Source organism: Hyperolius riggenbachi, chromosome 7 (genome assembly GCF_040937935.1).
Source record: "Hyperolius riggenbachi isolate aHypRig1 chromosome 7, aHypRig1.pri, whole genome shotgun sequence".
Classification (NCBI taxonomy): domain Eukaryota; kingdom Metazoa; phylum Chordata; class Amphibia; order Anura; family Hyperoliidae; genus Hyperolius; species Hyperolius riggenbachi.
Genome location: NC_090652.1, coordinates 18,598,494 through 18,623,959, shown reverse-complemented (window position 1 = coordinate 18,623,959; position 25,466 = coordinate 18,598,494). Strand labels below are relative to the sequence as shown.

At 43.2% G+C, this 25,466-nt stretch overlaps 1 protein-coding gene across 20 annotated transcripts in view; it reads right to left on the bottom strand.

Annotated features, from left to right (window-relative positions):
• LOC137524117 (uncharacterized) overlaps positions 1-25,466 on the bottom strand; it is a 515,954-nt gene that overhangs the window by 228,877 nt on the left and 261,611 nt on the right. For 17 of the 20 annotated variants that reach the window (XM_068243637.1, XM_068243636.1, XM_068243632.1 and 14 more), the window contains 4 exons: positions 14,946-15,018; positions 13,036-13,137; positions 3,404-3,591; positions 371-700 (listed from right to left, as the gene is read on the bottom strand). In XM_068243637.1, coding sequence (XP_068099738.1) covers positions 371-700; positions 3,404-3,530 — 457 coding nt within the window. In that variant the 5' untranslated portion in view covers positions 3,531-3,591; positions 13,036-13,137; positions 14,946-15,018. The remainder of the gene's footprint in view (positions 1-370; positions 701-3,403; positions 3,592-13,035; positions 13,138-14,945; positions 15,019-25,466) is intronic. The other 3 variants (XM_068243651.1, XM_068243649.1, XM_068243652.1) reach the window with 3 other exon arrangements.

Genomic DNA, 25,466 nt, shown 5'->3' with positions numbered 1-25,466 from the left:
GTGGAGGAGTTAAAAAACAAAACACAGGCTGCTACTGATGATGTCACAGGGGAGATGATCTCAGCTTGTGTGAGATTTCACATAGACGGCGCCCCTGTGAGGGAAGGTAACTGGTGACAAACACACCCATGATCTAAAACCTCCTACTAAGCTCAGAAGTAATGGCTGCCACCTGTATAACCCTAGTTATGAAAAGAGAAGGGTGAAAAGCATGCACTGAAATGCTCATAGGCTTGAAGGAGTGTTTATTTATCTTTGTATGTGTCAGAGTGGTGCAACTAAATATTTTGAAATAAGAAAATGTTTGCTTTGGGTCCACTTTAACAACAATAGATATTGTAAATCAGTTAATCACATGCTGCATACATACCTTGCAAAGCTAATCTGATGTCCGTCTCCCCCTTCTCCGAGGCATAGAGTACAGAGCACTTATAGATTCCACCGTCTGTTATGGTAACATTGGAAATGATGAGATTAGCGACGCCCTCTTCTGGTCTGCCTGTGTAGGACATACGAGGATCTGCTGGTACCGTTACTCCATTCTGAAAACGTAATACTTCCTTCCCTTGAAAATACCAGAATATTGCCACCTGTCTCTGATTGATGGGCGGGGCATTGACTTTGAAGGAGCAGGGAATGGTCACATCTGTCCCCATCCTGGCTTGCTGAGTTCCAGGAGCAGTCACCAGGAGAGCGCCTCCTGCAGGAATTAGAGCACAATTTATACACATAGAGGTTAATTTGTCGGTTAGAAGAACTTTTGGAGCTATCTATCAGCATTTGTGAACCATTCTGCCAAATAAAAAATGCCTAAACCCAAGGCCTGAACTTTGCATATATGATTAGCCGGCAGCAGTGCTGCTCGTAATGGAAAAATCTACGCTTACGGATCATTACGCGTAATTTTACGCTATTACGCATTACGCAATTACGGTTACGGCGTAGGAAATTATCTACGGTACATCACCGTAATTACGCGTAAACTTACGCAATTACGCGTAAGGATACCGTAATGAAGGCGCTTACACTACGATGTTACGCGTAGTGCTGTAATACCCATTAATGCGTATTTTTTGACGCATGCGGACGATATGTACGCAATAGCCGTCAATGTGACAGTTATTGCGTACATATCAATCGTATGCGTCAAAACGTACGCTTATACTGAAGGGCGGGAGAAGATACTATTGGTTGCTTAGGATGTTGACTGATTGGCTACTCTTAGAAAATGGGAGATTTTACGTTAGTAATTACGCGTAAAATTACGCGTAAGTGTTCGTAAAATTACGCATGCCTAGCAATTACGGTAGGCGGCGTAATTACAATACCGCTTTACGGCTTCCGCGTACATACTTACGCGTAAGACCGTAAGTTACGCGTAACGCTTACGCGTAAAAAAACGGTAAATTACGATGCGTAATTACGCGCATGCGTAATTTCGGCCCAGCACTGGCCGGCAGCACAACTGGTTGTTATCCAGCTTCTAACAAGTCAATTTCCTCTCATTTTATGGATAAACAGATAAAACCCTGTGGCAGAGCTCCTGATCACGTGATGGTGTTTAGTACATATTGATGCCTGCTGAATGATTTACACCAGCAGAGGTTTCAGGCAGACCCACCCACTCTCTGCTTCTCTACAGCTCTGCAATGGCAGGAAGTAAAGACAGCCCCTACTTACTAACTACTCTAGTTACAATTTGTCATACATACAAACAACATTTTCTCCATGTACAAAATATACAGGGTGGGCCATTTATATGGATACACCTTAATAAAATGGGGATGGTTGGTGATATTAACTTCCTGTTTGTGGCACATTAGTATATGTGAGGGGGGGGAAACTTCAAGATGGGTGGTGACCATGGTGGCCATTTTGAATCTAACTTTTGTTTTTTCAATAGGAAGAGGGTCATGTGAGACATCAATCTTATTGGGAATTTCACAAGAAAAACAACACTGTCTTTGTACCCCATATACCACACCATCATCTGAAGGCAATTGTCTATGCTGTGAAGATATGAGATGTGCAGCACCTGAAACTACGGATACTGGAAGCCTGTGCTAGCATTTCTCCTGCAGTGTTGCTATCAGTGTGTGAAGAGTGGGAGAAGAGGGTACGGATACTGGAAGCCTGTGCTAGCATTTCTCCTGCGGTGTTGCTATCAGTGGGTGAGGAGTGGGAGAAGAGGGTACGGATACTGGAAGCCTGTGCTAGCATTTCTCCTGCAGTGTTGCTATCAGTGTGTGAGGAGTGGGAGAAGAGGGTACGGATACTGGAAGCCTGTGCTAGCATTTCTCCTGCGGTGTTACTATCAGTGTATGAAGAGTGGGAGAAGAGGGTACGGATACTGGAAGCCTGTGCTAGCATTTCTCCTGCGGTGTTACTATCAGTGTGTGAAGAGTGGGAGAAGAGGGTACGGATACTGGAAGCCTGTGCTAGCATTTCTCCTGCGGTGTTACTATCAGTGTATGAAGAGTGGGAGAAGAGGGTACGGATACTGGAAGCCTGTACTAGCATTTCTCCTGCAGTGTTGCTATCGGTGTGTGAGGAGTGGGAGAAGAGGGTACGGATACTGGAAGCCTGTGCTAGCATTTCTCCTGCGGTGTTACTATCAGTGTGTGAAGAGTGGGAGAAGAGGGTACGGATACTGGAAGCCTGTGCTAGCATTTCTCCTGCGGTGTTACTATCAGTGTGTGTGAGGAGTGGGAGAAGAGGGTACGGATACTGGAAGCCTGTGCTAGCATTTCTCCTGCGGTGTTGCTATCAGAGTGTGAAGAGTGGGAGAAGAGGGTTGCATTGACAATCCAACACAATGGGCAGCACATTGAACACATTTTATAAGTGGTCAGAAACTTGTAAATAACTCATGAAAGAATAAAGTTACGTTAAAACCAAGCACACCATTGGTTTTCTTGCGAAATTCCCAATACGTTTGATGTGTCACATGACCCTCTTCCTATTGAAAATAAAAAAACTTGGATTTAAAATGGCCGACTTCAAAATGGCCGCCATGGTCACCACCCATCTTGAAGTTTCCCTCCTCACATATACTAATGTGCCACAAACAGGAAGTTAATACCACCAACCATTCCAATTTTATTAAGGTGTATCCATATAAATGGCCCATCCTGTATACTAGCATCTCAAGATTTTATTTTCTGTTTTATGCACCCTAGAATTGAATTTGCTAGCAACTGCTGCTTGGCATTGAACATGGTTACCTAACTTTTTTATCAACCAATATTCCCAATTTCTTCTCCAGGTCTGATGTTCCCCACTGTATCCATGTATATTTTATATTGCTTTGCTATTGGCACGTACAAGGTGCATAATCATTATGTATCATTTTATACTACAATCTTTTCATTACACATTCGGTCTGAATAGCTGGTTATGTTACCTTTCTTATCTGAATAACGGATTATGTTTCTAGTCCTCGGTGTGATCTCTGTGAGAAGGTGTCTGAGCAGTACCTGCCGTATGGGAGGGAGGAGTGAGCTGAAACCTCCCCCATAGCCCTCACGCATTGTGCTGAGGAGATCACATTCTACGCTCCACAGCGTGCTCTAGCTGTTCCCATCTATGTGTCTGCAGGGGAGACAAAATATTCTATAATAATAATAATAATTACCTGTTTGGTGCAGGCAAAGAAGGAGCAGAAAACGTATAAATGTCATGATGTCTTCATGGGATGACACTGAGCAAATCTACTACTTTCGTTTTCTCAGTTAGCAGTTTAAAGTCTGAGTGTCCAGGATAAGAAACTGATATATTACCATAAAGCTTAATCATTGATACTTTTAGGTCAAGGGCCTATATGGAATTAACTTTTTCACCTGCGTTGTCTCCTAGGTGATAATTGTCATATTCTCTTTAAACTAACTTTTTTAGCATTTTACAATTGAAAAAGTACCAAAAAAAGTTGGTGAAAAAGAACTATCAAATTTATTTTGAGTATTATCTTGCTTGCTGGTGGCTTAAAGTGAACCTTAAAGGGGAACTGAAGAGAGAGGTATATGGAGGCTGTCATGTTTATTTCCTTTTAATCAATACCAGTTGCCTGGCAGCCCTGCTGGTCTATTTCTCTGCAGTAGTATCTGATTAAAACCAGAAACAAGCATGCAGCTAGTCTTGTCAGATCAGACTTATAAGTCTGAACCACTGAAACACCTGATCTGCTGCATGCTTGTTCAGGGGCTATGGCTAATAGTATTAGAGGCAGAGGATCAGCAGGGCTGCCAGGCAACTGGTATTGTCTAAAAGGAAATAAACATGACAGCCTCCATATACCTCTCTCTTCAGTTCCCCTTTAAGTCACAAAAAAAAATGAGTTTTACTCACCTGGGGCTTCCCTCAGCCCTCTGTAGCTGATCGGTGCCCTCGGCGTGTCCCTCCGATCCTCCTGTCCCTGCCGGCGGTTACTTCCGGTTTCGCCGTCAGGACCCGACAGGCTGGGAACACGAGTGATTCTTCGCGTTCCCAGGCAGCCACAATATCGCCCCCTATACTGCTATTGCGGCCTTCCTTGCCGCAATAGCAGTATAGGGGGCGATATTGTGGCTGGGAATGCGAAGAATCACTCGCGTTCCCAGCCTGTCGGGTCCTGACGGCGAAACCGGAGGTAGCCGCCGGCGGGGACGGGAGGATTGGAGCGAGGCTGCGAGGGCAACGATCAGCTACAGGGGGCTGAGGGAGGCCCCAGGTGAGTAAAACTCTTTTTTTTTTTGGTGACTTAAGTGCCTCTTTAAAGGCATTTTATGACAAGTTTTGAAAAAAATCACCTGGGAGAAAACTCAGGGAAAAAAGGTGAATTGCCTAAGGGCCAATATGTTTGTTTATTTTGATTTAAACCTTGGGCAGTAACAATAGATATGGCAAAGGTTGTACACAATTGTCATTAATACTATTTAGGTAAGCCAATAAACGGTGTGTAACCCTAATGCAAAATTTTCATTTTTTTTTTCTGGAGATATACATACACACTGGGACTATTTATATGGATGGTAAAAAAAACTTATAGTAATCCATCAGGGGCTTCATAATCTATATATATATATAAAATCGGATGTATGTATGTATGTGTGTATATGTATGTGTGTATGTGTGTATATGTATGTGTTTATGTATGTGCCGCGATCACTCGAAAACGGCACAAAAGTGGTTTGATACTGAAGCCTTAATAATTAAGATTCAAAAAATACCAGAAATGTATGATAAAAGTTTATCTGGTTATAAAGATGTTGCCCAAATCAATACTTATTGGAGTAATATAGCAAAAGAATTTCTGCAGAGCACCTGGGATAAGCTTTTACCACAGGCCAAAGAAGCAAAAAGTAAGTGTAATGTTTTTTTATATAGCATTTGTTATCAATGTCATTTTTAATCCTTGCATTACTGTATGTAATGTACCCCTTCCCCCTGCACAACATTGATTTTTATCAAATATATCATCATTATATCTGTGCTGATATGTGTGTTCACTTATAATGGGCAGGTGGATGTGTGGGCCTAAATGTGCATGATGCAGGAATCTTTTAGTATATGTTATCGAATAGAAACACAGTTTTGTCAGCCATATTTTGTTGGTATAGAAGTGGATTTTTATTCACATAATGTACAAGTTTTTTGATTTTTATTGGGAGAATCATAAAGTTAGGTCACAAAATAATCTGCTAGTCTGTCTCTAATTTGCAGTGCTGTAAAAGATCCACGTAATGTAGCAGCAGTAACGGGTGGTAGTACAGTTGGGGGAATCTCTTCTTCCACCTGTACCCCATCTAAGGTTCTGACATAATTGTGCAGTATGCAGGTGGCTTTAATAACAGTTATAGCATATTTAGGCTGCATTTTCATGGCTGTGTAGAAAATGCGCCACTTACTAGTCAGAATCCCAAAGGCACATTCAACCACCTGCCTTGCTTGTGTGAGGTGGTGGTTGAAGACAACTTTTTTTTCAGACAAATGTCTTTGAGCATAGGGGCGCATGACATGCTCAGAAAGGGCAAAAGCCTCATCACCCACAAACACACATGGGTAATTTGGTTCTTGTGTGCCAGGCCAGGGTCGTGCTGCAGGCATATTCATGAGAACTACCATAACCACCCACATCCACATATATAAATTTGTATTCAGGATCAGCCACAGCCATTAACACAAGTGAGAAGTATTTTTTGTAATTGTAATAAACACTGCCACTGCCGGCAGGCATGACCACTCTGACATGTTTGCCATCCACTGCTCCTAGGCAGTTAGGAAACCGGTGTTTGTCCCAAAACCTCTGAATGTTTGACTCCCACATAGCAGAATCAGGTGTGGGCATAAAGTCTGGCTGAAGCACATTCCAAAGTACAGTGCAGGTGTCCAAAACCAGATAACGAATAGTACTTCTTCCCATCCTATATTGATAATTGTCAAGATTTCCAAAATGGCGATTTATAGTTTAATCAAATCATGTAATAAAAGTTGCTATGATTTTCAGATTTCAATTTTAGACACAAGAGCCATGATTATTATAGTTTTATGGAACTGTGCTGATTATTAATGTATTTGATTATCCTTTTAATATTAAGAAATGTATAACCTGTTGTAATATAAGGCTGGATTGCTGATTCATGCACACGTTACAAAAACACACAGCTTGTAGCTGTTGTGCTGTCTTCAATGGCTAATCCAATTCACCTTGCTTGGACAATGAAATCAGGCTATTCCTTGTTTAAAAACAAGCACTTGCCAAACATAGGAGTCTGAGAAGCAATGAACCTCTATAGAGAATCCCTAAAGCTGGCCATACACTAGGCCGATTCCCGCCAGATCGACAGCAGATTCGATCACTGGGATCGAATCTGCTGTCACATCGTTCCCGCAACACGCTGAATTTCGATCCATTTCGTCCGATCCCGTCGATCGCTCCGTGCGGAAAATTACCGTCGATCGCCCGCAGGTAGGGAGCGCGTCGCTAGCGGCGTTCGAGTACCCGACGGCCGACGCAATAGAGCCCGCATACATTACCTGCTCCGCCGACACGACTGCCCCCGGTCACCGCTGCTCCGTCTCCGCGCTGGTCTGGTCTCCGGGTCCGGCATGCTTCACTTCTTCTAGCCCGGCAGGAAGTTTAAACAGTAGAGGGCGCTCTACTGTTTAAACTTCCTGCCGGGCAGGAAGAAGTAAAGCATGCCGGACCTGGAGACCAGAGCGGAGACGGGGCAGCGGTGACCGGGGGCAGTCGCGCCGGCGGTGCAGGTAATGTATGCGGCGGGGGGGGGGAGCGGCGGCAGCAGCACCACCACCACCACAACAGATTGTGAACGGTTTCAGGCTGAAATTGGTTCACAATCTGTTTGCAGTAAAGGTAGCCATACGATCCCTCTCTGATCAGATTCAATCAGAGAGGGATCTATCTGTTGGTCGAATCTGATGGCAAATCGACCAGTGTATGGCTACCATAAGGCTTGTATATTTTAGAAATTAACCATTGTTTCAGACCAAGACACTTGATAATATAGCAAACAAAGTGTGGACACAACCATTATCTATATGGGCAAAGGTTACTGAATTCCTGACACAGGACAAAACAAGACTTAGAAAATACACTGGGTTGCTGTCAGCAATTGTTCATATTAAAGAGGTATAAGGTTATATTACAATTCCCCATATATAAAAACAGTGATTAAACCCAGGTTACATTACTAGTTATTAACAACAGAAGCAAATTATCATAAGAAAGTATTGTTTAAAAACCTGAATATTAATTTCAAATGAGTCCCAGGTAAAACATGGGTCATAGACACATATAGGTTATATATTAAATGATAATCAATGTCATGTTTCATATGGAATTATGATTTCGCCGGTACTGAACATGTGTGTATAATGTAAATGAATGTGCATTGCACATATATCTTGCAATAGAGATAAGTACATGATGGTCCTTGGGTAATGAAAATGGAATATATATATACATTATTACTCAATCAAATTCAGGTGATATTAATGCAGAATGTATTTTTAATATTGTGACAGGGAATTACTCTTATAGCCAGAAGTTTTGAAACTCTTGCTGTGGTTAATTATTTAGAATGAAGTTGTGGTAGAACCAGTTTAGACTGACATCAGATCGTTGTGTACAGGGGGATTTCACATTGTTCAGTCTTGAGGAGACAAGGTTATACACTCAGAACTGTATACATTGGTTTAACAATTAAGTTATAGTTTTCTCTAATTTTTTTAAATATCCCATTAAGAATTCGATTAGTTAGCCAAAAGCACCTCTAGAGGAAGAGATCCAGTATTGCACTTGAATTAAAAATTAGTTACAAGAAAACTCCCCTTATGTTTCTGATTGGTTCCCAGTAAGCCTGAAGGAAGGTCTGAATAGATAATGGTGGGTATATAGATATGAGAGGGACAGCTCAGGAGATCATCAGCATCAGATCTGAGCAGACCAGAACATCACAGGTTCATAAAGGGGATCCATGCATTCTGAATGATCACGCCCAAAGGAACACGCCCTAGACTCCATCTTGGTAACTATCAATAACCATTTTAGTTATATGGCTTATCACAGCACAGATATCTGAACATTTGATTTATTGACAGTTATTTTTCTTATTTTATAGTCATTTATAGCCAAGGGGAGTGAGTTCTTTCAAGTGCACAGAAAGTTTTCACTCCGTATCTTTGATAAAACCCATTCACAGTGGGTCGATTTTTCTTTAGATAAACACAATCAATAGTTCTATGATCGCTGGCTGTGAATTCCATAACTTGTTTTGGATAAAAGCTAGACTTAAAGCTTCTGTAACGATTGGTGTAACACAGAGAGGGTCTGATTACCGGTGAACTGCAGTATCACCGAAAATGCAGAATATACCCGATTATCGATGATCTGCAGTATCACCGATAATCAGATATATATTCTAACCTCTGGACACCTGAGTAACGAGTGAGTGTTAATGCAACAGTAATACTTTGAGTACACACAGAAGTATGTTCCTTCCGTAGGCCTAGACCCTCCCGGGGGAGGAGCTAAGCAGAGAGAGGAAGGACAGAGTGTGAGGGACACCAATGAAAGAGTGTCACTAACAGATCTAGGAACTGCCTCTAACAGTAAGGCTAGTTCTCGAGTTCGGGCAAGCCAGGTCGATAGCACACAGACAGATAAAGTACAGATTCAGGAGACAGATACGGAATCCAATGAACAGGCAGGGTTGGAAACGGAGTATCAGAATTGCAGGGTACAGAATCAGAAGGCAGATACAGAGTCCAGGAACGAGCAGAGTTTGGCAACAGGTTATCAGAAATAGCAAGGTACAGAATCAGAGATCAAAGGAATAGTCAGGCAGGCAGAAGGTCATAACAAATAATACAGTATAATTTCCTAACGCTAAGGTGTGAGTTCCTTGGCCGTCAACACCTTTGGAAACTATGCTAGATCGCAACGCCAGACACCAGAGAAATGACCAGCATCCAGTATATATAGCAAGGCGCTCTCCAGCGCCTCCCCTAAGTGCTGGACCAATGAAGGGTGGTGAAATTGTCAGCTGACCAACTTGGTCAGCTGACCTTCTTCTGGCTGTCATATAAACTCTGCCTCTCAGTGCGCGCGCACGTCATTCTGAACCTGTGTGGACTATCAGTCCCAGCCACACCAGTCACGTTTTGCAATGTCTCCGCTGGCCTGCACGCGGGGTGAGACGCACCGCTATCTGCACATGCGGTGGCCTCCCCGCCCCTGGTCAGACTGTCAGTAGCAGGCCTGTGCGTTCCGCAATGTCAGCCGCGGAAACAGCCGCCTCATCCTGTGTCCATGCGGCGGCTTTTCCGCGTTTCTTCACACTGAGTCATCATAAATCTGTCATAGTTAAATGGTATAGCTGGCATCAACCATTTTTATTTTGTTTCTGATAGCCGCCATTTTGTTTTGACAGCCGTCATTTTGATGAAGCAAGGTTAACCCTTGTGAAACAGCTGTCAGACAACTTTCCTTACCCCACTGCTGTAACTATTGTGTCAACCCGGTCACAATAAAGGGTATTTTATGCAGCGGTGCCCATCTTTTTCTTCTTTTGACCTGGACTGTGTACTGCATTGGAGCACGCCGCAGGTAAGCCCAGTGTGACCTGGGATCCATCCCTGCCGCATTTAGTGCCAGTTTCTTGCTCTCCTTACATTTGTCATTTTGATTTTAATAGCCACCATTTTGTTTTTGATAACGCCATTTTGTTTTTAGTAGCGCCATTTTGTTTTTGCAGCCACCATTTTGTTTTTGATAGCTGCCATTTTGTTTTTGATAGACGCCATCTTGTCTTTAGTATCCACCATTTTGTTTTTGGATGAATAGACGATTTTTGATTCAGCCATCTTGTCTCCGCAAATCCTGTGGTAAATTGATTGACACGGCCAGTGGCCATATTTGATGAATCATAGCCTCTGCACTGTAGTTGAATTAACTGCTGAACAGTTTAAGCCTTTTGTTATTGGTAAATGCATATGATAACATTTTGATTGTATCACTGAAGTTGTATTATCCAGCTCATAATAAGAATAATCTTACGAGTTTTGTTTTGAATCAAAAGTGCAATTCTATATTGTTTTGAGATATTGTAATATTTATTTGATATTACATTTATATTTGTACAAATTAGTTTACGTTTGCATGTTTAAACCAGTACTGTGAGAAACCCACGAAAAACGAACTCAAACAGTTGGGCGTATATGTTTGTATTTGAAGCTCCTCCCACTTTTTCAGGAGTTTTACATTTTTGATTTTATTTTCGATAATGATTTGTACAATCGTTGACAAAACGCCCGACATAATGCAGTACCGCATAGGAGTGTCCTGTTGCCAAGAATCTGTGAATAAAAAAAAAAAAAAAAGTTACATTTTGTTTTTCAGTTGCTGTTCTTCGTAGAAGATGGAAGTCGGTACGTGATAGTTATCGAAAAGAGTTAGAAAAACAGTTTCAGGAATCCAAAAGTGGTTCTGGCAGCTCACAACGGGTGAAATACAAATGCACATCCATCTTAGAATTCCTTAGACCACATAATGATTATCCGGCGTAAGTATAGCGCAAATGTTAACCTATTGCTATACCATCATTAAACATATGCTTATTATATATTTTTATATGTTTTATTGAAGAACTGAAGATAGCCTACCACCAGACCCAGCAGAGGAAGAAGCAGAAGTGTTACCACAAACAGACAGTGAGCTTGATTCACAAGATGTCTGTTCCCAGGACCAAGAGACACCAACACAGGATGAGAGTGAATGTACTCCACCACAACACACACAAAACAGGTCCCCATCTACCAGGCCACGCACCAATGTGTCACAGAGAGGGTTCAGGGCATCTACACAAGGCAGGAGAATGAGGAGAGGTATAAGCAGGGCTGAATATGATGAGAAGCTAATTACTTCAATAGAAGAGGCGGTGGATCACATGGATAAAAGAGAGGAAGAAGTAGCAAAATTAAAAGATCCATGCACACAATATCTTTTACGTTTAGTGCCTTTTCTGCAAAAAGTTCCAGAAGACAAGCAATGGGACAGCCAGGCTTGTTATTTCAAATGCACTGGACAGTTTTTTTACAAACTGACAGACTGCCATCAGAAGGTAGTCAACATTACTTTTCTCAACCACACATGTCTGCCCCTGGCCCTTAACATCACTATCCTCAATACCAACACCAACGTTACCATCCTCATCTTATGTATGGCCCACCTACTTACCCTGCTATGCATAGGCCAAACATCCGACATGGTCGCCATGGTAATTTCCCTGTGCCACCACCTGTACGTAATGAGCCACCTCATACCTATCATACTTCATCATTGTCACATGAAGATCCAATGTACACTGATTTGAACTATCAAAACACCTTACAAAGCAGCTCTGACAGTACACCACCATCTTTCAATGCTGATAATACAATGACCAAATTTCTGTTCCAACAGGATTAATAGTAATTTCAGTTAGAGATAAAAAAAATGTTTTTGTGAAAGATTGCGGAAAAGCCGCCGCGTGCTCTGACGGCGTGGCGGCTGTTTCCGCATCTAGTCCGGCGGTTTACGAGCGGCGACATGTGTCTGATCTGGTTCAGCCTTCCTGTGCACATAGGCTGAGGAATACGCGCGCGCGGAGAGGCAGAGGCTTTGTGGGAAGCAGAGACGCCCTTGGTCAGCTGATCCAAGGATGAATGCAGATTGGCTGGAAGGGACTGGGCAGCGCTGATTAGCGCCGCACTATATAACCACTCGTCCCTCAGTCTCACGTTGTCTGCCGTTGCAAATGCTTAACGTGTTAGCACACAGACCTCAGTCAGATCCTACAGTGTGTTAGAACCAGGACGGACCTGGGAAATCACACTGAGCTAGAATACTCTTGCATGTGATGTTATGTTATGCTCTAGACTAGTTCCAGGGTGTTGTGACTACGGACCTCACACCCAAGCCTAGGAAACTGTCTCAATGCTATGTTATGCTCTAGACTAGTTCCAGGGTGTTGTGACTACGGACCTCACACCCAAGCCTAGGAAACTGTGTCAAGGCTATGTTATGTTCTATGCTAGTTCCGGGGTGCTGTAACTATATACCTCACACCCAAGTCTAGCATTGTGTATCTGTACTACCTTGGCCCGCCACTAGCGTGTAGAGAGCTAGGATCTCTCATCCAATAGGGCAAGTTCTTTATTTAGCAGCAGGGCATCCTGCAACCTAGCCTAGGCCCCTCTCCTAGGGAGCCTTAGGCCTATAGGGATTCTCCCACAGTCCGGGGTGAATTCCCTTCTTTGTTCTACCTCCAGTTCCTCTGGTGGTTCTCGCTCAAAGTGTTACTGTTATTCCATACACTCATATCTCAGGTGTCCAGAGGTTAGACATACCTGGATTATTGGTGATACTGCAGATCATCCATAATCTGGTGTATATCTGCATTACTGGTAATTCTGCAGATTGCCAATAATCAGATTCTCTCTGCGTGTTGACACCGATCGTTACAGTTTTATGTTAAAATGTTGTTTGAAACTTTTTACCTCAATGTTATGAGGAGTCTTTCAGTTGGCGAAATAGCTCTTCGATAATTTGTATCTTTTCTTTTAAGTCCATCCCTCAACGTCTCCAAAAGTGTATCAAAACTGTGAAACGAGAACGTTAGGTTGACAATGTAAGTTGCTGTTGGTATGGCAAACCTGATTTCATTTTCAAAATTGATGGTAATTTATATTAAGACATGCGGATGTATGTCACTTTAAAACAAATACTTTGTTGTTAACAATTAAGTGGCATTGTTACTTTCTTATAAAGGGGTGAAAAATAAACCATTTCACAATACAAGATTGTCATTACTGTGTCTGACATGTTGTATAATGCATGATACGTTGACATCAAACACCTCCATTCAACAGGCTAATATAAGGGAAATGTAACTTTTAGGGAGGTGGATGTTCCGCTCCAAAAACCACTAGCGTTTTGTGGATCTGCTAGCGGTTTTGGTGTGCACTGGGCCTGTGTCAAGGTTCCAAAAAGTCGGTGGAGCCAAAAACACATTTCACTGGGAAAATATAAACTTCAGCCATTCTTACACTGTTAATGGCAGAGTTCTCAAACTTTGCACAGTTGGTCAGTGGGTGACTGGGATTCATATTCAGAAAGGTGGGTGAAGCCTAAAAAAGCCAATCAAAATGTGCGTATTGATTTTCAAAGTGGATATTAAAATTGCTGACATTCTTGCACTGTTAATGGCCCAAGCCTCAAACCTAATACAGTCAGTCATTGGGTGACTGGGGTCCAAATTAAAGGGGTGGAGCCACAAACAGCCAATCAGATTTGGTAGATTGATTTCAGGCATTCTGTTATTGGCAGGGTTCTCAAACTTGGCACAGATGGTCATTGGTTGACTGGGAATATTCTGGAAAGTGGGCAGAGCCTACAACAGCCAATCAAAATTCACCTATTGATTTTCAAGGGGAATATTTACATTGCTGCCATTCTTTCACTCTTAATAGCAGAGGCCTCAAATCTGGTATAGTCAGTCACTGGCAGACTGGGTTTAAATTCTCAAAAGGGGGCGGGCCACAGACAGAGAATCAGATTTGTTTAATTTCAATGGGAAAATGCAACTTATTGATGCCAAGGACCCCAAAGCTCATAAACTTGGTCATTGAGTGACTGTATGTCAAGGTTAGAAATAGTGGGCGAAGCCAAAAACAACTTTTTGAATTGCAAAATTTAAACTGCAACCATTCTTACATTGTTAATGGCAGAGTTCCCAAACTTGACACAGTTGGTCACTGGGTGACTGGGATTAATGTTCAGAAAAGTGGGTGGAGCTGAAAAGGCCACTCAAAATTCTCCGGTTGATTTTCAAGGTGAAAATGTAAATTGCTGCCATTATTGCACTGTTAATGGCACAAGCCTCAAACCTTTGTTTCATTTCACTGGGAAAATACAAATTATTGAAGCCAAGGACCCCAAAGCTCACAAACTTGGTCATTGAGTTACTTTGTGCACAAAAAGTGGGCGGAGCCAAAAACAAGTTTCACTGGGAAAATATAAACTGCAGCCATTCTTACACTGTAGAAACAATGGTAAAAAGAGTGGCACTCACAAAAACAGGGATAAGGGTGCCCAAGCCTCAAAGGATCCTCACACCTTTGAATCCAGACCATGTAGTAAAGCAACGTTGGAGGCTGGCACTTCCAAAAATAGAAAAAGCTCTTTTATTGAAACATTAAAATCAGTGGTAATACAGCGACAGCCCACTGTTTCAGGTATCAGCCTTTCTTCAAGCTGTTTCAACCACAAGTGAGACAGCACACATATACAACATATATAGTGTCAACCCACCACATTATCCAATCAGTTTAAATTTCTCATAGCCAATCACATTACCTGTACTCTCTGGCACGCAGGCATGTCTAAAAGTAACACATGAAACACTTACCCAATCCGCTGCATCAAACCAATATCAGGGGTACCTCCACCCAGATTCCTCCAGCACAAGTAATATGAGAGCTCTGTAATAAAGAGCAACATAAAAACATCAAAACATGCAGAGTATCAAGGCAATATAGATTATATACAAAACCCCAGATCGTATTCTTTATTAAGCCCGCCCTCCCCACGCACACCCAACCTCTTGATCCAACCCGCCTCCCTCTTAAGCAATTCCTTAAGCCTACTATGCTTTCCCCTCCAAGACACAGGTACCCCATCTATAATTTGTACTTTTAACTGCGAAACACTATGATGCATAGTGGTAAAGTGAGCTGACACAGCCTGTTTCATGTCACCATTCCTAATCGCACTTTTATGGGAACAGATCCTGTCTCTAATTTTTTGGGTGGTCATGCCTATATATCCCAAGCCACATGGACATTTCAAATAGTACACCACATAGCTCGAGTCGCAGGTATATAGATCTCTGATTTTAAATTTAGTACCCTTAGAGGGATGTGTAAACTCAGAACCTTTAGTTATGTGTCCACAGAGGTGACACCCCAAACAGGGAAAAGTCCCTATCCTCCTACCTGACTCACTAGACTCAAGTGTATGATAAAATACCTTATCTCTAATTGTAGGGGCCTTTTTGAAGGAGAGTAGAGGGGGATATCTACCTGAAACAGTGGGCTGTCGCTGTATTACCACTGATTTTAATGTTTCAATAAAAGAGCTTTTTCTATTTTTGGAAGTGCCAGCCTCCAACGTTGCTTTACGCCATTCTTACACTGTTCATAGCAGGGTTCTCAAACTTTACCCAGATGGTCACTGGGCGACTGAGATTAATAATCAGGGAAGAGGGTGGAGCCTATAATAGCCAATCAAAATTCACATGTTGATTTTCAAGGGGAATATTTAATTTGCTACCATTTATACACTGTTAATAGCAGATGCCTCAAACCTGCTACAGTTGGTATTGGGTGACTGGGGTTCAAATGCTGGAGAGGGAAGGAGCCATAAACAGCCAATCTGATTTAATTTGTATGGGAATATACAAATTATTGATGCCAAAGACCCCAAAGCTCACAAACTTGGTCATTGAGTAATTGTGTGTTAGGGTTAGAAAAATTGGGTGGAGCCAACACCAGCCAAATACATACCCGAGCAACGCCGGGTCATCAGCTAGTAGAAGGAATAAAGCTGTTTGTCTTATTGTAACACTTTCATTTTAGAATAGCTTCAGTTTAACTAGTATTATTATGATTATCATTATTGTATGATATCAGTATTTGAGATTTCTCTAATGATAATAAAAAATAATGATAATAAAAAAAATAAATAAATAAATGATAAACAAGCCTGTCTAAATTTTTTTGCAAAAATAATATGAATTATTGTTCCCCGTTTTTATTTATTTTTTAATCTTCCGTATATAAAAGTATATAAAATGTATATAAAAGACAGTGCCTAGATCTCTGACAGATGACAATTATTGTGTGTGTTAAAGGAATACTATTGATACCCAAGTGTTCTAAAATGACAATGTGCAAATAACGTCTAAATAGCTGTGTAAACCTTTTCCTACTTTTCATGTTAAATATCAGAGGCAAAAGCTGTAATTTATTGAGGGTAGGATTTAGCTATATTGGGACAAATCAATTGCAGAAGGGGTGTCTGCTTCAATGCACAGCCAGAGTTGCATATCAGACTACAGAAAGCAAATATCAAACATATCAAACTCTGAAAGCAAAAACAGTATGAAAAGCTGTGACCATTAGTTACATTTCCTCTGCTCTCTTCAGACACTTCAGTCAGAAACAGAGCTCCCAACAGCTGCAGCTCCTGTGTCCTGTCTCTCTCTCTGTCACACACAGTGCTACACATTGAGTTAACTGATCAAGTGTGAGGGGAATTTCCCCTCTCCTCATGGCTCAGTCAGCCGTCAGTTTTGGTCAGTAAACTTTGAATGTATTTTGCTAACAGTAAACAAAGAAGTTGCTACTAAAATGTATACACCAGTACTTAGCAGCACTTCCCAAACAATTCCTGTGTCAATTGAAAAAAATATGTGAATCGATAGTATTCCTTTAAATTGGAATTTAGATTGAAAAGGTGAAATGGTGTGAGGCTTGCGGGATAATCTCCACAGTCAGCGTGCAGGGGTGCCTCTAGCCATCTTGGCACTCCAGGCAAGAAAACCTCTGGCGCCCCCCCCCCCCCCCACACACTTGCAACCCCCAGTGACATTGATCCCATTGTGCATGCTGATCCCCTGCCTGCTGTGTGACGTCACACATGCTTCACTCGTCGTCCCACCCTCCACATAGCAACACAGCGCACCGGAATGAAAACTTGGGTAAAAAATGAAATGCTTAAAGAGAGGGAAGCCTCAGGATCCTATTGAGACTTTCATTGGTGCTCTGATGTTCCATGTCACTGATCGTGGCCCCCGGAAGATTAGTCACAAGGCTAATCATATTGGAGCTGCACATCTCCTCTTACTTCAGTGTGGCTGCACAGTAGCCATGCAAGCACGCCCATGTAGCGCAGTAAGTTGGAGCCGCAGGCTTCATGCTACTGCCTATGTGCAGCCGTGCTCGCATGGCTACTGCACGGCCACACAAGTAACAGGAGGAGCGGGCCCCAATGTTGAAGTAGGGCCGCGCTCAGCAACGGGAGACATCGCACGACCAAGGGAAGCCTCAATAGGATCCTGAGGCTTTCCTCTCCTTATTTTAATAGCCTATTTTGAACCTGAGCTTTGGCTCAGGATCATTTAAAAGGATAACTTAGTCCTTAAAGGGAACCTAAAGTGTTTAAAAAAAAAGCAAGTTTAACTTACCTGGGGCTGCCCCTGCAGCCGCCCTGTGCCCAAGCCATGACAAACTGAGCCTCCAATACCTCACCGCAGCTCAGTTTCATTGTCCTGCAACTAAGGCCGTTTGTGCACGCGACCAGGGCCACGCAGGCACAGTGGCCATCGACTGTCACAGGAAAACTAAACTGAGCGACAGTTAGGGACTGGAGGATCGGTATAGCACGGTGCGGGCATAGGACAGCTGCAGGGGGCCGACAGATAAGTTAAACTTGCTTTTTTTAAAAAAAATTTATTTAAACACTTTAGGTTCCCTTTAATGGATTCTGTAATTAACCCCGTCTGTGGGGGGGAAGGGGAGGTGCGCATAGGCTTACCGAACCTTATATTGCCCAGTGCCTGTCTCCATTCATCTATAAAAGGTGGCGATCCAAAGTAGTGGTCAGCACAGGCACAATGTCAGCGGGAGTAGGCACACAGTCACGCAGGAAGACGTATCAGGCACACGGGGCCCTCTGACCAGGACATACTGCGCGTGCATACGCAGTGTATGTCCGCTTAGGCACCTGGTTACTGCCCTCCCTGCTGACCTTTAGTCCAGTGCATGCACGCGCATACTCCAGCAGACATACTGCACCTGAGCCAACCACTTCGTAGAGACCTTTTACAGATGAACACACACAGACGCCGGGCCACAGGGCGCGTTTCAATTACAAAATTCATTAATATTAGAAAGAAAAAAAAAATCAGAGAGACTGAGACTACTAGTTAGCAGCGCTGCAGCCAGCATCACCTCAGACACATAGAGCATGACTGAATGTTGATTATCATCATCAGTGTGCTGTGCTGCAGCTGCATCAGAGTCTCAGACTGACAGTGTGTGTCAGTGACTGAGTGACGTGATGTCACCTGTCCTCACCTGCTGCCTGTAAAGCTTGACAAGCTGGGTCCAGTGCTGTTTTGATCAGTGCTATGTCAGCTGCCTCACACACACTGACTTTTCACTGCTGCTGGCTGGAATACTGAGTGTAGTCTGTCTGGGCCTCTGGACTACACTCGTAGCCACCAGTGTTTGGAATAGGAGAGAGTCGGGTGACGGAGACACGCAGGGCGAAGAGGGCAGGGCAGGCGCCCGAACGCCTAGCACTTCTAGATAACTTGACTGGTGGGGGCGGAGTTAGAGGCGGCACCACGAGGTAAACAATGCACCCCGTGCGGCCGCTGCTGCTATAGCAAGGGGACTAGAGGAGGAGGCGGAGTGGAGGAATGGGAACTTAGAGCAGTGTGCTAAACACTGCTATTGGCCGGGCCGTCATCGGAGGGCATGTCCACAGGCAAGTGGCGGTGGAGGCGCTGGAGAGCACGTAGTGTACAGGCGTTTAGATGGTGGTATTAGCGGCTGGTCAGGGGCCCCGGGGACCGCGCCTTTCCCCTGCATGGCGCCCTAGGCAGTAGTCTGTAGTGCCAGGTGCTAGAGGCGCCTCTGTCAGCATGCAACGCGCACGCTGATGCAGAGGAGATCACGCACAAGCGCTCTACGAGAAACAGGGATTTCCCCAAATATAGTGGAGAAGCGGAAACAGACACAAGAGGGAGTTGTGGAGGACAGAGCAACCATGCCTCTGTGCGACCCACCAATCCCAATGAACAATGGCTGCGCGGTGCAAACACGGCGCAGCGCGTAATCTGCGCAACTCAGAAAAGAGCAAGGACAGACTGGGTGAATGTCCGCCAATCTAGTCGCCACCCAGCGACGGCGGACAATCAAGAGCAAGACAGATAGAACAAGAGAGCTAATCGCAAGAACCGCGATAGCAGACAGATAAACAGCACAGGGCGAAACAGCAGGAAAAAAGGAATAAAGGAACACACAGTAAAATAAACAACATAAGGAAAATAACAAACGCTAGCTAAACACGAACTCTGCACTCATTCGCAACAGAGAACGCGTTTAAGACACGATCACCGCGCGTTAGTCGCCCAGTGACAAGCGTGCCACCCTAACTAGTAACAAGTAATACAAAGGAACACAAACAGACAGACAGAATGAACGCTTGCGACAGCAAGCAATCAACACAGACAAACAGATAATGTAAACGCTTGCTAATCAGTTGCTTTACATCAGACAACAGCAGACGTTAACACAGTACAAGACAGACAGATGAGTGCAGCCAGTAGCCACCGCAGCTATGGTCTACACTCCAGGAACACAGGCAAGGAGGAGCCACTGCCGCTACCACTAGGGCGAATGCGATCCACAAGGAACAAGACTGGAGGACCCACCGTCAGCCACCGCTGGAGACAATGCGATCGCAAGGTACAAGACAAGACAAGGCACGGTAATACAAATGATACAGTGATCAATGCTAGAAGGAGCGCGCTAGACGCCACTCCAATAATAACTAAACTACGACAACCACCGATCAAGGCAACCGGGGAATATCGTTTAACGGGACAGGGGCTCGTAGCACCAGCCTTAGCTGTAGCTATGCAGAGCAATGAAGTGAACAGGAAGCAGAGTTTTAACCTGGCAGCATTCACTGAAGGGAGATGTCACGGACGGTTGCGGGGCCGCAGACGCGTCCTGGAACCGCCCATAAAGAAAAAGCGATCGCACTCGATTCTCTGCATCAATTGCGCTTCAGATCATAGAATCTGGATTGATTGTGTAGGAGCATCTGCAGTCTTTTCTCATCAGAGAGATAGCATCAGCTTAACTGCAGGATGGCTCTTTTGATATGCTAATTACATAGTTACATAGTTATTTTGGTTGAAAAAAGACATACGTCCATCGAGTTCAACCAGTACAAAGTACAACTCCAGCCCGTCCCCCACATACCCCTGTTGATCCAGAGGAAGGCGAAAAAAACCCCACCAGGCATGGTCCAATTAGCCCCAAATGGGAAAAATTCCTTCCTGACTCCAGATGGCAATCAGATAAAATCCCTGGATCAACATCATTAGGCATAACCTAGTAATTGTAGCCATGGATGTCTTTCAACGCAAGGAAAGCATCTAAGCCCCCTTTAAATGCAGGTATAGAGTTTGCCATAACGACTTCCTGTGGCAATGCATTCCACATCTTAACCACTCTTACTGTAAAGAACCCTTTCCTAAATAAATGACTAAAACGTTTTTCCTCCATGCGCAGCTCATGTCCTCTAGTCCTTTGAGAAGGCCTAGGGACAAAAAGCTCATCCGCCAAGCTATTATATTGCCCTCTAATGTATTTATACATGTTAATTAGATCTCCTCTAAGGCGTCTTTTCTCTAGACTAAATAAACCCAGTTTATCTAACCTTTCTTGGTAAGCGAGACCTTCCATCCCACGTATCAATTTTGTAGCTCGTCTCTGCACCTGCTCTAAAACTGCAATATCTTTTTTGTAATGTGGTGCCCAGAACTGAATTCCATATTCCAGATGTGGCCTTACTAGAGAGTTAAACAGGGGCAATATTATGCTAGCATCTCGAGTTTTTATTTCCCTTTTAATGCATCCCAAAATTTTGTTCGCTTTAGCTGCAGCGGCTTGGCATTGAGTACGATTATTTAACTTGTTGTCGATGAGTACTCCTAAGTCCTTCTCCAAGTTTGATGTTCCCAACTGTATCCCATTTATTTTGTATGGTGCTAGACCATTGGTACGACCAAAATGCATGACTTTACATTTGTCAACATTGAATTTCATCTGCCATGTATGTGCCCATATAGCCATCCTATCCAGATCCTGTTGCAATATGACACTATCTTCCTGAGAGTTGATGATTCTGCACAATTTTGTATCATCTGCAAAAATAGCAACATTGCTCACTACTGCATCTACTAGGTCATTAATAAATAAATTGAAGAGCACTGGACCCAGTACAGACCCCTGTGGGACCCCACTGCTAACAGTCTCCCATTTTGAGTACGATCCATTGACCACAACTCTTTGTTTTCTGTCCATTAGCCAGTTCCCTATCCATGCACACAAACTCTTCCCCAGTCCTTGCATCCTCAACTTTTGCACCAGACTTCTGTGGGGAACAGTGTCGAAGGCCTTTGCAAAGTCCAAGTATATCACATCTACAGCATTCCCAATATCCATATTAGCATTCACTACCTCATAAAAGCTGAGCATGTTAGTCAAACAGGACCTGTCTTTAGTAAACCCATGTTGATGCTGAGAAATAAGATTATTTTCTACTATGAAGTCATGTATAGTATCTCTTAGTAACCCCTCAAATAGTTTGCATACAACTGATGTTAAGCTTACAGGTCTATAATTTCCTGGATCAGATTTTTTGCCCTTCTTAAATAATGGGAAAACGTGGGCTGTACGCCAATCCACTGGGACTCTGCTAGTTGCAAGAGAGTCACAAAAGATAAGATAAAGGGGCTTAGCTATAACTGAACTTAATTCTCTTAGGACCCGAGGATGCATGCCATCCGGGCCAGGTGCCTTGTCTATTTTTAATTTATTTAGTCTTGCCTTTACTTCTTCCTGCGTTAAGTATTTAATATTACAGTTAGAAGATTGAGACTCTTCTGCCTCTGTAATTTGCAACAGTGCTGTTTCCTTTGTGAAGACAGAAGCAAAGAAAGCATTTAATAACTCTGCCTTACCTTGGTCATCCACCATTGAGTTCCCACCCTCATCCTTTAGGATTCCTATACAGTCAACCTTTCTTTTTTTAGAGTTGATGTACTTGTAAAACTTTTTTGGGTTAGATTTGATATCCCTAGCGATTTGATTTTCAGCTTCGATCTTTGCCAGCCTAATTTCTTTTTTACAATTTTTATTGCACTCCTTATAATTGCTTAGTGCAGCCTCAGTCCCCTCCTGTTTTAGGACCTTATAGGCATTCTTTTTCCTCTTCATTTTATCCCTAACCTTTCTATTCATCCATAGAGGCCTTTTTTTATTCCTAGACATTTTGTTTCCATAAGGGATATACATACTACAATATTGATTGAGAATACGTTTAAAAGCTTGCCATTTCCCTTCAGTGTCGTCCCCTTGTAGTACATTATCCCAGTTCACCAAACTTAGTGCCTGCCTAATTTGATTGAACTTTGCTTTTCTAAAATTCATAGTTTTAGTGGTCCCGCTGCCCCGTGGCCTATCAGTCACCAGATCAAACGTTATCATGTTGTGATCACTATTTCCCAAATGTTCTTGAACCTGCACATTTGATACATTATCTGGTCTATTAGAAATGATCAGATCCAGTAACGCATTCCCCCTAGTTGGTTCCGTTACCATTTGAGTCAAGTAATTGTCCTGTAGTGCTGCCAGAAATCTGCTGCTTTTACCAGAATGGGTAGCCTCAATACCCCAGTCAATGTCTGGAAAGTTGAAGTCGCCCATAATTATGACCTCGTTTTTACTTGCAGCTTTTTCAATCTGCTGTAGTAATCGCAGTTCTGCAGCTTCATTAATAAGAGGTGGTCTGTAGCATACCCCAATAAGCAATTGGCAACTTTTATTTCCACCATGAATATTTACCCAAACGGACTCCACATCTTCGCAATCTTCCTCCATCTCATCGTTGAGGACAGCTGTAAAAGAATTCTTAACAAAGAGACAAACCCCTCCACCTTTTTTCCCTGTTCTATCCCTCCTAAACACATTGTATCCTTTTAAATTAGCTATCCAGTCATGGCTTTCATCCATCCATGTCTCGGTTATTCCCACAATGTCATAGCCTTTGTCATTCAGAATGAGCTCTAGTTCGTCTATTTTATTTGCAAGGCTCCGAGCATTGGTTACCATGCACTTTATATTTTTACCAACACATTTACCAATTTTGTTTACACGAAATGGGCTACTTGAAGTTTTACCAACCTCCTTAATCTTTACACTGTCCCCACCCCCCTCTCCACCCCCCATAATGTTAGGCTCCCACTGTCTTTTTACCTTATCTTGTCTACATATTGAGACTTTATCCTCCCGCCTCCCCCCAGATCCTAGTTTAAAATCTCCTTAATGAGCAGGAACAAACCCTTGCTTTCAGGAAGCTAATCCCAGCAGGGGGTATTCAAAACCTGCTTTCCCCCCAGACTGGCCGGAGCCATATAGACAGAATAAGAAAGCATGGAGTTTAGGATTCTAAGCATGTTTAAGCAATACCATTCAGGGGAGAAATGTGAAAGTTATATCATTCTGCTGGTCCAGATCTTGTGAGTATTTTGATATTAAATTGGGGCCACTGGCATAACCAGAACTCGGGGGATTCCACCGTTTTTTAACCGGGCATGCAAACATGCCCAAGTTTGGTATCATATGAACTGGCCTAGTCTGAGAAATATGAATATGTGATGGTCATGTGTGTGCGGAAAGCGTAAGCCGAGATATGGCAAATGTCATATTTGGTGGGCATAGAGCACCCCTCCAGGGAGCACACCGCCCCTGTCCAACCCCTGGACTGTACTTGAGGCTCCACCCAAAGGTGGGCATTGTTCAAAAGTGTTTGCAAGGGACCACTCCCTCAGTCCTCCACATTCCATCTATATGAGAGCTGTCTGGTGCTAGCCAGAGGACACATGGCTAGCGGCCATCTTGATCGGCCATCTTGTCTGAACTGAAACAAAGGGCATTTTCCATTTTGCTTGGATTTTAAATTGAGCTTAAACAAAAGGACTTTACCAAGGAACTTTGATTCTTCCCACTAAAGGGCATCTTTCCAGAAACTAAGTATTTTTTCTCCCTTTCTTTATTTTCCTACTGTGTTATCTCATGTCTCAATAATTGTTGATTTTAATAATTGTCTGTATATATTAATTATTTATATTGCCGTGAATAAAAGACTTTATTAAAGTCATTCACTGTTCCACTACCCTGCTTTTCAGCCATACACAGAAACTGATCCCAGGTCTCTGGAGAGACGCTACTACTATTGTTGATATCTAGACAGAATAGAGTGTGTTTAAGCGTTTTTATTCGCAGGACCAGTCAGTCAGTCAGGTCCACTGGCCCATACCAGTGGTGGTGGCAGTTATACCCTGAAATTATGTGTAAGTTGTATTTCCGTAACCCCACAGGCTCCCTTCTGGTCGGGCTGCTGCCCAAATTTCTGTCGGTTTCTGCGCAAAGATCGCCACCAAAGCTTGCATGGTCTGTGTGCTGAAACCGATTGGAAGGCAATTTGCGGTCTGACCACTAGGGCTCCTGTGACAGGAGATATGCAAATCCTGGCACAACTGAATGGTAATGAGCCTGATCAGGAGCTGCAGGCAGACTGACAGAACTAGGTCTTAGGGTGCGTACAGACATGCGACTATAGTCGTTTAAAACGATCGTTACCGACGGCATTGGCCGACGGTCGTTCGTAAAAACGAGATATGTCGTTGGTAAAGAACGATCCATTCTGCCAGATCTTTTCCAACGACCATCGTTCAAAAAGTAATGTCTGTACAACGATCGGTCGTTGATCGTTCGTTCTCAAAGCTTTGCACATGCTCAAACAGTTCTTTTTGACACTTGTGTTTGAAATCAGTTTATACATCATGTTGCGCACGCAATGCTCGTTCCAAGATCGTTCGTGCACGAACGATGTTCAAAGTAGCCTTTCTTCAAACGATCATCGGCCGATACCTCCTTTAACGTCGTTCGTCGTTCAGAACGAACGATCGTTATCGTATGTCTGTATGCACCCTTACATCCATGAGCAACAAAATACAACTTGCAAGAATAGAATTACAACTGAGCAGAACAGCTTGATCGCAGAA